Raw genomic sequence first — 15259 nt, forward strand, 5'->3', positions numbered from 1 at the left:
GATATTTTAGCCAAAGAGAATCCAGTCGTTGAATTTTAGGTTTATGGTTTCAAAAGTGTGGGATCTAGTAGCAGTTTTGAACAAAGGTCGATCAAAGGTCGACAAAATTACAATTCCGCGGCTTTGAAAAGAACAACTGAAACACGTGACACGAAACACGCAATAGAGTAATTTGTATATTTTTTTGGGCAAAGACAACACGGTAAAATTAGCTTTGAAGTTCTATACGTTTGAGACTTTAGAAAAATAGTATTTATCCTAAAGATTGCCTACAATAGAAGAAATACCAAAAATAACAGCACTTGAACTCTCCCTGATGTTCGTCACGCACGAGCGACTTGGGGCCGCGAATGACAAAAATATTTTCCATTGATTCAAAGTAAGTCATATTCTGAAATAAGAAAAATCTATTTTCTATAAACTTTGCTCACAAATCTGTCTTAACTAAAAACCGAAACAGCTTTCATTTTTGCAAATATCGCAAGAAATATATTTTTTAAGAATTTTATTCAATTGGACGACAACCGGCCTATTTTTAGCAATGGCGACAAGTGAAAATAGGAAAAAAGGTCGAGTCAACGCTTCAAAAATGTATGCTCCAATTTTAGGAATTGTCTTAACTCTCCAGGAATAAATTGGACCTTAATCTGTATAAAGCACGCAATTTTGGTTCGTTAAAAAGAAACTAACAATACGGAATATTTTTGATTTGAAGTGTACTTGGCCATTTACGCAAACGGCTCAAAAAAATTGCACATTTTCAACGGGTCATTGCGCAAAAGTCCAACTACTTTCGCATTAAATTTGTTTCCATACCAACTAAAAAGAAGTCAAAGAGTATGGAAATGGAAAAATATGTTGTGGTTTAAGCGAGCTTTTAGTGCAACCAGGGGGCAACGTGGCTTATGTTGCGAATCAACATGTTTTGTTTACATTGCAACAGCGGGCAGTTGCTCACGCGAAACGAATTTAGCTTAAACAACACAATATTTCGTAAACATTGTAACGTTACAAAACTTTATATCAGCTCACACAATAAAACATCATTTAAAACTCGAAAACCTTAGCAGCTAGCTAGTCAGCAAAAAAAATACTGTCGCCTACCTGCAAGCCGGTGAAACAACAAAATTCATTGTCAGGTCCGCCATGGCCATGTTATTGGATTCCACATTTCTTTCTGGTTTTCGTCAACCATAGTATCCGCAGAAAGTTTCAAACGGTAAACATAACACACATAACATAACATTGAACATACCACATGATTGTGATAACTTAAAAAAATGAAAGAAAGTTGCGGGCAACACATCCCAAGACATTAATCGATCACAACAGATCGGCTTGAACGGTCGATTGAAAGTTGCGTCACGCAATCTAACCTGAATCCAACTGCCTTATGGGCGAGCTGAATAATTATTGTCCAAAAATCGGACTGTCCAAAATATCGGCTGTAAATATTTTCTGACAGATGTACATGTCTTCGTGTGCACCATTTTGGTATGTTTATTAGAAACGAGGCTTACGTATTAAGCTGAAAACGTATTTAACTGAAAGAAAAGTCAAACAGTCCTAATCGCGGACGGGTTTTTTTTCATTTCCCAGTTGGGCGGGTTCGTTAAGGGGGGGGGGGGTGTAATAGAGCTCAATTTACCTCATCATCTATTCCTTCTTACGAAGAAAGAAATAGGGTGGAAATTATCAGAAGGATAGAAAAACCCTGCACATTTTCTGGCCACACCAAAAATCATTAGCCAACGAAAAAGTGAACAAGACATTTTTGCCTAGAAAAATTTCCCACTCAGCCATTAAAGGAAATCTATAAGCTTATACTACCGTAATGTGAGTTACGTTTACAAACCTGATCTTGTCGGCCATGTGCCATGCACATTTAGCACATCTCTGCTTCTAATGGCTTTTTTATCACCACGGTGAGTGGGATATTAGCAAGGCCTGTGCTGTTTCGAATATTTCCTAAGAGAAACTAGGATGGCCATGCTTGGGACATATAAAATTTCCCTGGGGGGGGGGGGGGCACTCAAAAAAGTTTTATACGGGGAGGCTCCGCCCCGAGCTCTGACCCCTTACCCTTTTATATACCATTTTTGACAGAAATTGTACCCCTTTCGTATACCTTTTACTGAAAAAGGTACCCCTTTTATATACCTAAAAGACATGGCATAGACTTGCAACAGAACGTTTTCTTGTCATTTTCACGTAGCGCTTAATACATTAAAATAATACAGCCGTTAATTGCGTCTGTTCGAAATATTTTAATTAAAGGCCCTTTTAAATACCTAAATGACAGATTTCCATACTCTTTCGTATACCAAAACTTTTGAAATCCCTACCCTTTCATATACCTTAAGCCTGAAAAAGGTACCCCTTTCGGGCGGAGCCTCCCCGTATAGGCCATTATAGGGAGTGCCCCCCACCCCCCGGGAAAATTTCGCCTTTCTTTGATGAAGACAATTCAAATACACCTGCTCTTGCAAAAATTAGTTCGTGCTCTATCAAAAATGCGACGAAATTAAATGGTTTGCTATGGGATCAAGTCTCTTGCCGCAACTTCCTCTATACTTTGAAGTGTGAAACAAAAAGCGCAACTCCTCCATTTGTTTTGGAAGTTGTTAATGCTTCACGAGAACAACAGCAAAGTATGATTGACAAGTTCGTGGCGGCGTGGTTTGTAAAGACTTATTTTTGTTCGACTTTTTCTTTCTTTCTTACCTACCTTTATCGTTTACTAGAAAAATTTATCATTTTAAAAAAGCGGGTTTTTTTGTATTTGCAAAGCGAGCCTAAAATTTCAAATTTGGAAGCATCCAGATGTAGATGTACAGGAAGTGGTCGAGAACAAGAAATCAAACAAATACATCGGTCAAAAATATTTACAGCCGATATTTTGGACAGTCCGATTCTTGGACAATAATTATTCAGTTCGCCCATAACGCAGTTGGATTCAGTTTGGATTGCGTGACGCAACTTTTAATCCACCGTTTAAGCCGATCTATTGTGTTCGGTTAATTTCTTGGGATGTGTTTCCCGCTACTTTCTTTCATTTGTTAAAGTTATCACAATCATGTGGTATGTTCAATGTGATTTTATGTGTTATGTTTACCGTTTGAAACTTTCTGGATACTATGGTTGACGAAAACCAGAAAGAAATGTGGAAATTTGAAATTTGTTGTCTTGCAGGTAGGGGACAGTATTTTTTGTTGTTGACTAGCTGCTAAGGTTTTCGAGTCTTAAATGATGTTTTATTGTGTCAGCTGATATAAAGAAGAGTTTTGTAAGGTTACAATGTTTACGAAATATTGTGTTGTTTATGCTAAATTCGTTTCGCGTGAGCAACTGCCCGCTGTTCTGCTTTTCTTTCGGAGATCCGCTGACCATGGCGGCGTAAGGAGCTTTGTGAACCCGCTCGCGAAACAATCTCTTTTTATTTGCAAGATTGGATGGCAAACCAATTTGTGAACTACTTCAGTAAAAGGAGAAACAGAACGCCGAACAGCTCTGCTAGTGAGAGTGAGTCACCCGATTCTAAAAGATCCAAAAACCTAGAGGAATATGTTGAAGAAAACGAAGATGGCGACGTGATCATCGACGCCCCGGAAATGACGGGAGAGATTGCAGGAACCCTCAAAGGAATTTTGAAAAAGCTGCAAAAGCTAGACACTATCGAAAGTAGTGTTAAAAGAATCGAAACTACGATGGAAAATCTTGAATTAAGAATAGCGAACCTCGAAACCTTTGAGCAAACAGCTACGACAGACATCGAACATCTTAAAGAGAGCGTCACGCAAAATGAAAGCAAATGCATCGACCACCAGAAGTGCTGCGAGAAAAAGCTAAAGAAAATTAAAGAAGCTATCGCAGAATTGGACCACAAAGAACAAGAAATAAACAACAAACTGAAAGAGCTAACGTCCAAAGATCTGTACTTGGAAGCCTATTCGAGGCGGGAAATTCAAATTCAACTACATCCCCGAGACAGCTTCACCTTCAATCGGGGAGAATGGTGAAAATACTGAAGCAGTGCTCAGAGAGTTTCTGGAGAAAGAATTAGGATATGCTGATGGAAGCACAGTCGAAATCCAACGGGTTCACCGACTAGGGAAAAGAAGAAACGAAACCCCGCGTCCAATCTTAGCTAAATTCCTTAGATCTAAAGATGTGGAGAAGATTCTCTCGCTGAGTTCCCGCCTGAAGGGTACAAACTTCCAAATGTTCCGCGATCTGCCACAAGAACTCGTTGATAGGAGGAGAGCACAGATGGATAATTACAAGAACGCAAAAAGAAACGGAATTCCAGTATCCTTTAGTCGATCGAAACCCGATCAATTATATATTAGAGGAAAACTCTGTCCACCAACGATTCTACGTTTTGACGGATAACTGTTTACTATGATTTAGTTTATTAGACACTACCAAAGCTGTTCGAACTGTGTTAGCCTCCAGTATATTCCATTATACTGCTTAAAAGTGAGTGGGGCAAAACAAAGCTTAAACCAAACGAACACTGCATTGTTCGCTAGCTACTTCTTTATTTATTTACTTTCTTGTTTGTTTTAGTTTCGCTTTTGGTGTTAGGTTTTCTTTAGTTGCTTGTTTTCTCTTGAGTTTTAAATATCACCCATTCAGGAAATATGACACAAATACCTTCGGAGCTAAAGACATATCTAATTTTAATATTACTTGTTTTATAGTTCAGCGATTTTCAAATCTATTTTCTTTGGAAAATTTTTCTGTTCGATCCGATGTGCGCTGTACATGCAAGAAGAAATATGCAAATTTTAAATCCAAAATCTGCTGCATTGGGAATTATGACAACTCCGACACCTCTTTATGAATAGTCCTATTGATATCAAATGTCTGTCAGTGAACATTAGAGGTTTGAACAAATCACTTAAGCGTCGCACTGCCTTTAGGTGGCTCAAAAGAATGTGAAAAGGTTTGGCAGGCGGAATGGGGCGGCGAGGTATTTTTTAGCCACGGCACAAATCACAGTAAGGGCACTATGATTCTTTTCAATCCTAATCACAAACGGACATTCGATCTACGCTCCGAACGACGTTAATCAACAAGTAGTCTTTCTCAAAGAGCTTCAAGGACACCTCGAAGAATTTTCTGAAGAAACAATGATAATAGGTGGTGACTTTAATTGCACATTGTCAGAAAAAGACAAAAAGGTGGTAATCCAAGCAACCGAAAACATGCGGTAGTCGAAGAAATCACCAAACTATGCAACCTTTACGGCCTAAATGACATTTGGCGTTCTCTAAACCCAGATGCAGAGGAATATACGTGGAGAAATAAATCATTTAAAATTCAATGCCGCCTTGACTTTTTCCTAATTTCTAAAAAACTAAATGATCTAACCGAAAATTGCAAAATTTTATACGCACCCGAAACAGATGTCATTCAGCAACACTGATACACGTAAAATCCGATGAGCTAAGACATAAGAAAGGTCCCGGTTTCTGGAAATTTAACCAATCGCTTCTTAAAGACGAAATCTATGTCTCCAGATTGCGTACAGAAATTCCCAACTTCAGAGAAAAATATAGCAACGTCGACGACTTAACCCTCAAATGGGATTTAATTAAGATGGAAATAAGAGGTTTTACGATTAAATACTCTAAAAATAAAGCAAAGAAAAGAAAATCTGCAGAAATTCACCTCCAAAACCAAATCAATGAACTCTACAAAAAGGCTGAAAAACAACCAAATAACAAGCAAATTATTAACGAGATCTATCACATCAGATCCTGCTTAAAAAATATCATGCATCATAAGACAAATGGGACGATTCTTAGAAGCAAAGTCAGGTGGCATGAGCACGGGGAACGAAATACGAGATATTTCTATGGCTTAGAAAAACGAAATTATGTAAAAAAGACAACTACAAAATTGAAACTTTCAGATGGCAGTTTCACCAACGACCAATCCAAAATTCTACAGGAACAAATGCACTTTTATAAAACCCTTTACACATCAAATAAGCAAAGATCTGCGACTTTAAGCGATCCTCTCTGTAGTTTCAACGAAAACATCATTCCATTAGAGAATGACGACATGTTATCGTGCGAAGGAAAAGTGACTCAAGCGGAATGCTTTTAAAGCTTTTAAAAAAGCTTTAAACGAGTTCAAAAATGAAAAATCGCCAGGTACAGATGGGCTACAAGCAGAATTCTACAAACACTTCTGGAAAGAACTGCACTCCGATATGTTACAATGTTTTGATTACGCCTACGATAGCGGTAAACTATCGATATCTCAAAGATGGGGAATCATAACACTCATCCCGAAACCGAACAAAGACACTACTGTACTCGATAACCTAAGACCAATTTCGCTTCTTAATACCGATTATAAAATATTAACGAAAGTCATTGCAAAACGGCTAGAAAAAGTACTTCCAAAAATTATTAATCCCGATCAGACCGGCTACATTTAAAACCGGTACATTGGTGAAAATGTTCGTTTAATTTCTGACATCATGAATTACACAGAAGAGAATAACATTCCGGGAATCGCCCTATTTATAGACTTCAGAAAAGCCTTCGCTACCATTGAAAGGGATTTTATTAACAACTGCCTTGAAAAATTCAATTTCGGGCCGAACATCAAAAACTGGGTTAAAATTTTATACAACAATGTTTCCAGCTGTGTTCTTAACAATGGATTTGCATCGGAATTCTTTTTAGTAGAAGGGGGTGTTAGACAAGGTTGTCCGTTGTCCGGACTTTTGTTCGTAATTGGCATAGAAATACTCGCAAGAGAAATTCAAAATGGTACCGGCATAAAAGGCATTAATGTAGGTGAGAAAGAAATTAAAGTCTCTCTATACGCAGATGATACCACTGTTTTTGTTCGTGACCTGGATTCTGTTGACAACTTACTAACTCTACTTGATAAGTTCAAAAACCTCTCCGGTCTAGAAATTAACACAACAAAGTCTGAGGGAATGTGGCTTGGTCCATGGAAAAAGAAAACCGAAACTCCCTTTGGCTTTCGTTGGCCGCGGGACCCAATAAAAGCTCTTGGTATCTTCTTTTCGTATGACACAAATAAAACCAACGAGTTAAACTTTGCAGTGAAAATCCGGAACTTAGAAAAGACACTAAATAGTTGGAAGAGAAGAAATTTAACACTCTACGGAAAAATAAACATTGTGAAAACTTTCGGACTTTCAAAATTAATCTACAATGCATCTGTTCTTGTTATTCCAGAAAATTTTATCAAAGAAATCGAGAAATTGATTTTTGACTTTATTTGGGATGGAAAGCCCGCAAAGATAAAAAAATCAACTATCATTGGGGAAAAAAGACACGGCGGTCTTAAAATGACTGACTTTAACATCATGAATAAAGCTTTAAAGGTTGCTTGGATACCACGTTTGCAAACCAATACTGACGCGTCCTGGAAGATAATCCCTGAAATCGCATTAGAATATCATGGAGGCCTCTCTTTTCTGACACACTGCAATTACGATATCAACTCGCTGCAACTTAACCGCCTCCCAGGCTTCTATCACGAAGTCTTAAAACATTGGCAGAGCTCAAAACAAGCCTTTCAGAACAACACATCTCTACACAACGAAATAATTTGGAACAACCGCAACATAAAAATCGAGGGTAAAACACCTTTTTACAAAAATTGGTTCGAAAAAAATATTCTACGTATTAAAGACCTTCTCCAAAATGATGGCAGTTGCCTTTCTTTTGAACAATTCTCCGAAAAATTCCATCTTGAAACACCTTTTACTTTATATTTTGGATTGATCAATTCCATTCCGAATGACTGGAAAGTAATAATTAAAAGAACTCCCCGGGAAACAGCAGAAAATAGAAATCATAAAACAAACATAATTTCTACCAAAAACGTCTACTCCGCTATGTTAAAAAACGTATTTTTACCCCCAACCGCTAAAAGCAAAATTTTAAGGTACAGTTTTAACCGAGCAAACTTAAACAAAGTTTATGAATTACCCTTCCAGATAAAAAATGACATAAAGATATCAATGTTTCAATATAAGCTTATTCATAATATCCTTCCAACAAAAGTCAGCCTTTTTAAAGCCAGAATATCAGATAGTGATTTATGCCCTCAATGTCTCACTGACAGACACTCTTTAGATCACATGTTCTTACACTGCTCTTCAACTTTATCTTTTTGGAATTTATTTCAAAATTGGTGGTCCAGCAAAACTAAAGAAAAGATCACATTATCAAACAGTATGATTTTATATGAAATTCTTGACAAAAAGACGCACTCGTACTCTTTAAACTACACGCCTCTCATTGCGAAATACTCTATATTCTGTAAATGCTTACACGATGAAAAACTATGCTTCGAAAGTTTTCTGTCACTCTTAAAAGAAAGACTTAATATACAAAGAGAAATCGCGATCCAAAATAACAAACTGCCTGAATTCAAAGAAATATATGAAAATCTTTTGTAGTTTTTTTTTCTTTTCTTTTCTTTTTTTTCTCATAAATACAAGTATGTTATCTTTTTTCCAATACTACTATTTCTACGTTTTCTTTGTATCCTTGTATAATTAAGTTTAACGATAAATGTATGCACTGTATGTAAAACAAATTGTAACGCATGTAAATACCTTTACAATTTCTTATTATTTTTTTTTTTATACCTGTTAGTTTTTATTGTTTCCTTGTACTGTAAGCCCTAACACCAAATAAAAGCTTTTTATTGCAAAAAAAAAAAAAAAAAAAAAACTGCCCGCTGTTGCAATGTAAACAAAACATGTTCGCAACATAAGCCAAGTTGCCGCCTGGTTGCACTAAAAGCTCGCTTAAACCACAACATATTTTTCCATTTCCATACTCTTTCACTTCTTTTTAGTTGGTATGGAAACAAATGTAATGCGGAAGTAGTTGGACTTTTGCGCAGTGATCCGTTGAAAATGTGCCATTTTTTTGAGCCGTTCGCGTCAATGGCCAAGTAGACTTCAAATCAAAAATATTCCGTATTGTTAGTTTCTTTTAAACGAATCAAAATTGTGTGCTTTATACAGATGAAGGTCCAATTTGGTCCAGGAGAGTTAAGACAATTCCTAAAGTTGGAGCATAAATTTTTGAAGCGGTGACTCGATTTTCACTTGTCGCCATTGCTAAAAATAGGCCGGTTGTGGTCCAATATTTGTAAAAATGAAAGCTGTTTCGTTTTTTAGTTAAGACAGATTTGTGGGCAAAGTTTATAGAAAATAGATTTTTCTTCTTATTTCAGAATATGACTTACTTTGAATCAATGGGAAATATTTTTGTCATTCGCGGCTCCAAGTCGCTCGTGCGTGACGAACATCAGGGAGAGTTCAAGTGCTGTTATTTTTGGTATTTCTTCTATTGTAGGCAATCTTTAGGATAAATACTATTTTTCTTAAGTATCAAACGTATAAAACTTCAAAGCTAATTTTACCGTGTTGTCTTTGCCCAAAAAATATACAAATTACTCTATTGCGTGTTTCGTGTCACGTGTTTCAGTTGTTCTTTTCAAAGCCGCGGAATTGTAATTTTGTCGACCTTTGATCGACGTTTGTTCAAAACTGCTACTAGATCCCACACTTTTGAAACCATAAACCTAAAATTCAACGACTGGACTCTCTTTGGCTAAAATATCAAAAGATTTGAAGCACTTCCGGTCAGCTTTTTTCCTCACTGAATTTGGATTATTTTAGCCTTTTTCCTACATGAGAAAAATGTGTCTACTTAATCGAGGCTCAGCTGGCTCAGAAATAATCAGAGATAAAAATACTAACTATATTTCGATAAAGGAAGAGTTAATCTATGCAACTAAGGTAAGTAAAGATTTACAGCGGTTGAAACGTCTGGGTAGCAAGAAGCTGAAAAGCGTGAAATTTCGGATTGTCGAGAAGTGAAATTTGAGCTTCCGGTACGATTACCGTTATTCGTGGTTTTCTGCCGTAAAATTGAATATTTCGAAAAACTAACTTCATATCTTTCAGTTACATACCTAGGCCTTCAAATTGACAAAGTATGAGTTTTTGGACTGTGGCCAAAATTTCTTTGATTTCTTTGATTTTTTCTTACCATGACACTTAATTTTATTAGACTGCAGTACAAGTTTCAAGGGTGCTTTTATTTAACTACACGGCACAGTTTCCTAGTTTTGTTCCATAATCTAAATTTAATTATTTTCGTTAGACTTTATGACTCCAGAAAATAGAGTTTGTCTTAACTAACTACTCTATTCACTGTATAAAGCTAATTAGTAAAAAATTACATGCGACAAGACCAAAGGGTGGTCTGGGTATTCACTTCAATTTTGCATATTGGCATAGAGGAAGATTTTATTTTGCACGTGAAGATTTTGTTTTTCCTCTCAGGAGGTCTTTTCCTGTAGCTTTTATTTTATTGTAGCATGTCTTTGAGTTTTGAAAATTCTTCTAAAATTCAGCGTGGCTAAAAGTAACTTGTTTTCACATGTCTTTAGAGAATTTATTCGCGTTTGTCATGTCGCAATCTTATTAGTGCAGTAGCTCTCTGCTTCTACCCTTGTCTCGTTCACTTTTGTGTTTTTTTTTTCAACAAACGTTCTCGAATTAGCTGTACAACACTCGGTACTGAAGCTGGAATCAATTTTTTGTTTACACAGCCGTTTTTATCTTGACGTCAAGAAAGGAAAAGAAGTTGATAGGATTTGTGGCTCAAGGACTGGATTAACGATTCTTTCGGACGGACGGCCTTTGCAGCTGCGTTACCACTCGGATCGTTGGACATCCAGGGCAACTGGCTTCCAAGCCTATTATTACATGATTAACGGTTCATTAAACGAAGGTCAGCTTAATTTGAATAAAAAACGAGCAGTTTATCACTCGTTATTATATTGTTACAGATGTTGTAGGGAATGATAGACTTAAATTTGTCAACTGTCACTACCCAGATGGAAAAATAGATTTACAGACCGGCTAATAGTAAAGACGAAATTAATTGACAGATTGACGACAAGAGATATATAGAATTATTGTTATTCTTACTATTAATAAAGAATACTGGTAACTGTCAATTTTGGTACAGGACATGAAACAACATGAAAGTATCCGATCGAGAATTAAAAATATTTTTAAGATTTACTTCTCACGCGATTAACTAATCTTATTCATCTATCTTTCCGGTATTCAAGCCCTTCAGCTAGATGGCTGGAACATCACTGCCGAGAGTATTACCTCGACAACAATATTGGTGACGTGGTCAAACGTGACACATGTCATATCAATACAGGATTTGTTTGGTTTCGTCGCTGTTTGCACTGCCGCTGGAAAAAAAGACACATCCCACCTGGCTACAGCTAATGTCTCCTCTGCAAATGTTTTGGTGCGAACGCTAAGGCCGTATACAGATTATCAGGTTCAAGTGGTCGCCTTGCTCAAAGGTCAGAGTAATGGAACGATTGAAATGAAAAGCAGCAGTGTTGTTGTTCTTCGAACGAAGGAAGACGGTGAGATTAGTTTTAAATTTATATTGAGGTTGCCATATATCCTATTATTTTCCTTTTGAAAAAGCTTACTGTGTAGCCAAGTTGCTCATCAGGAAAAGGTTATCCCAGTTTATGTAGCATTAAGTGGCGAAGAGTATTTTTACCCCCCCCCCCCGGTCAGATGCCAGTCCATCGCAGGGTTACTCCCAACAGTAAATTTGCTGGTACCCATTCATACACCGGGTCGGAGAGAGGCACTGTGAGACTAAACTTTGTAGACGGAACGTGTAAAGGGACGTGTATACGTTTTTGACTAATGACTTAGCATCTGTAATTGCCAAACTGAACTGTTTCTTCTTTATCTATCCACAGTTCCTTCTAAACCTCCCAAAGATATTATTGCCCAGGGTAACAGTCCCACTAGTCTTATGGTTAAATGGTCTCCCATAAGTGAAATTGACGTAAGAGGAAAACTCTTGGGATACCTGGTGCAGTACAAGGAAGCATGGACACAGGATAGTTATTACAACATTTCACTCCAGGCTTCAGCTTCAGCTACAGTGATTAAAGGGCTGAAAGTTTTCACACTGTACAGGATCCAGGTTGCTGGTTTTACTAGTGTTGGTGTTGGAGTTCAAAGTAGGCCACAGTATGCAAAAACAGGTACCATGTGTAACTAAGGATATGTTTTCTTTTGGCGATCCGGAAAATGTTAGGCGGCTTTTAATAATGAGACTTTCACTACGGTTCAATGTACTTGAGCCATGGATTCTAAATTCGTAAAGCTGTGGAATATATTGAAGGTGTATATCTATAACGGAAATGATTGTCGTAGATTATCCCTGTAAAGTAATCATTCAAATGCTTCACATATCAAAACATTCGCTGCAATTAGATGAAGAAGTCGTATCCGAGGAAGGAGTCGTATAAGAGATGTTTTTGTGTACATTATGTATATTTATGTATCTTTTCCCAAACACTGTTCTATGATGTTTTCAGGCTGTACATTTTCTGTACCCAAAGAAGTCACCGAGTTTATCAGTCCAAACTACCCGAACAACTATCCGAGTAATTCAAACTGTACCTGGATAATAGGTCAAGGAATGGATTCAACAGAAACAAAGATCATAGTCCTGTTTGACTACTTTCATACGGAAGGCTTTGGCACTCCTTGCAGGTAACTTTTGGCTAGATATATTTTCTTTCAGGTCAACTCGGTGTTACGCATTAGCATTATCAAATTACATAGCTTTGCTATTTTTTTTTTCAGTTTCGTTGATTATTAACGGCAATGGCCTAAACGTTAGTGCACTGGACTCCTGATCGAGCGGTCCGGGTTCGAGCCCTTGTCAGGGTCTGTCAGGGTTATTGTGTTGTGTTTTGTGTTCTTATGCAAGACACTTTACTCTTACAGTGGCGAAACCGGAAAAAGCTCTGGCCTGATATGGGCCACTAGGCTCGAACGCAGACATTACGTACCGACCTACCATATATATTAACATACGAAGAAAGCGGTTTGATAGTTTTTTTTTATTTAAAAACAGTTCCTTTTGTTACGCTATTTTTTTACAAATGGGTAATATATATGAAATGAAGATGAAGGGTTTATACTGGTATTTTCGCAGTTGCACAACTGTGGCAAATGTCTGTGAAGCCTTTTTAAAACCATCGTGTCTTAACATAAGTGTTTTCTTTTCCGCTCAATTTTTCAGTTCTGATTTCGTTCAAGTGAGTGACAGTTCCCAAAGTGTAAACTGGAAATTTTGTGGGAAAAACTCCCCTTTTGCAGTCACCATCAGCCAAAGTCCTGTCACGGTGCACCTTTATTCAGACAATGGAATAGAGGAAGCTGGTTTTCACGCTCGTTACCTTGTGGTAAAGAACAACGTAAATCTGGGTACGAAATGTTACTCTTTGGTTTAATACTACATATATGGAGGATATTACATGGTGGCGAGAAGATATGAATTTTATGTTCGAGTGGCAGAAACGATATCTCACGAGTGAGCGTAGCGAACGAGTGGGATAAAATTTATATCGAGAACATAAAATTCATATCTTTGAGCCAACGTGTAATGTTCTTTTTATTATATGGAGACCAGATGTAGTTGACGTTGCCGATTTTTATTTCATTGTTTTCGAATAATCCGTTATCGAGCCAGTTTTACAAATCAGCGTTCGTCTTCATAGAAAATACAAAGCACCCGTGAACAGGATAACACTAAAAACTGAATTCCAATCAAACAAAATGCTGGTCAACTTAATAACACGTAAGAACTGAAACATTACTGACTTTGACTTGAATCCGATGCGGCAAAGTCTTGATGGCCGATCGACAGTTTTCAACTGCTTTTGTTTTCTTCTTCACGACATCTTGCAATGGTGAAATTCCTTGCGAAGAATTTCCTTTAAAAACTTTGAAATCGTCAAGGTTTTCATTATCGTGTACTCATTCTTAACTTTTTTGCAAAACTGATTCTTTTTCCTTGCTTTGTTAAACAGATTAAACATTCGTGTCGATGCTTGCTAACAATAAACGACACGAAACCAAGTTCATTCAGCAAAATAGAAATGGCGCGAATCGTGACGTCAATGGGCGATTTGTCACTCGCAAGAGTGTCATACGGAAAATACGCCACTCGGGTCGCGGATGGAGTGGCGTACGGAATCTACGAGTTGTTTAGTTCCCGGTAAAACACTCTCCTCCATATAATAATAAACACTATTATATAACACGCGTTTATAGTGGAACAAAACTTTATTGTAAACATCATTGTACATCATATTTTTCGAGGCTTTTGAAATTACTTTGATACAATCGTTTCCACTTATCCTGTTTCGGTGTTCACCCTGGTTTCAACAGAACTGAATGTCTCGGCGAAAGTCTACTAACGGTGTTCTATCTCAGGTTCGTTCTCAAGAATGTTGAATTTCAGCACAAAGCAATTGAACCTGCTGTCAATGTTATGTTATAGGCAAACACCATTAGGAGATTCATAGATCCAAAATGTGGAATATGTCCTGCTAACAAAACTAGACATTAATTTGTTTCACTTAATTTCTATCAGAATTAGCCTATAGAGTGTGGTATATACATCATTTGCTATAATTGTAAGAACCTTTACCGTTGTTTTGCCATCAGATATTACAATAAAAGAGGAGAGTACCATTTTAGCGACAGCTGCATTGGAGTGGAAAAAGCCGACGCTCCTCACTGGTAAAGCAATGAGTTACATTGTATTATACAAGCAGTCCCAACCTTCAATGTACTGGAATGTTGCAAGAACCAACGATACTCAAGTATATCTGAAAAACATTCAACCAAAGACAGAATATACCGTCAGAGTGCTTGTCCTTAGCACGTCTAACATCACCTACGAGAGTCAAATATTCGCCTTAGAGACTGGAATAGGTACGTTATTGCATATTTCTATTTTTAGGTTTTGTTCATAACGATATTAGAGTAAAGGTCTTTGTAATAACAGCGTATGGAAAGCGTTGTGGTATATGTAATGGCTACTTTGTTGGTCTCCGGTGCAAGAGCATGCCAGTGTCCTTGGACAAGACATTTTACTTTCACAGTGCCTCTGACGAACCAGTTCTTTAAATGGTATCAAAGGCAAATGTGCTAATAGTTTTAAAAACTTATATCGAATGAGTACCTGATCAAGGGTAGGGAAGCATTGGGAAGCACTGTAAAGCTACAGGTTTACGTGGTACTGAAAGAAACTGAAAACGATGGAGTTTAAAAAAAAGTGTTTAATTACTAACACAGTTACACAAACACAGTGGGCATACGCTA

At 37.3% G+C, this 15259-nt stretch overlaps 1 protein-coding gene across 1 annotated transcript in view; it reads left to right on the plus strand.

Annotated features, from left to right (window-relative positions):
* The window catches only part of LOC144634532 (uncharacterized), an 88302-nt gene that overhangs the window by 45504 nt on the left and 27539 nt on the right, over window positions 1-15259 (plus strand). Inside the window, 6 exon segments of the mRNA XM_078493509.1 lie at window positions 10636-10817; window positions 11164-11478; window positions 11830-12120; window positions 12457-12634; window positions 13170-13354; window positions 14600-14869. Of these exon segments, the coding sequence (XP_078349635.1) occupies window positions 10636-10817; window positions 11164-11478; window positions 11830-12120; window positions 12457-12634; window positions 13170-13354; window positions 14600-14869 (1421 nt within the window).

The sequence above is a fragment of the Oculina patagonica genome, chromosome 13 (genome assembly GCF_052425735.1).
Source record: "Oculina patagonica isolate OP01 chromosome 13, crgOcupat, whole genome shotgun sequence".
Taxonomy (NCBI): domain Eukaryota; kingdom Metazoa; phylum Cnidaria; class Anthozoa; order Scleractinia; family Oculinidae; genus Oculina; species Oculina patagonica.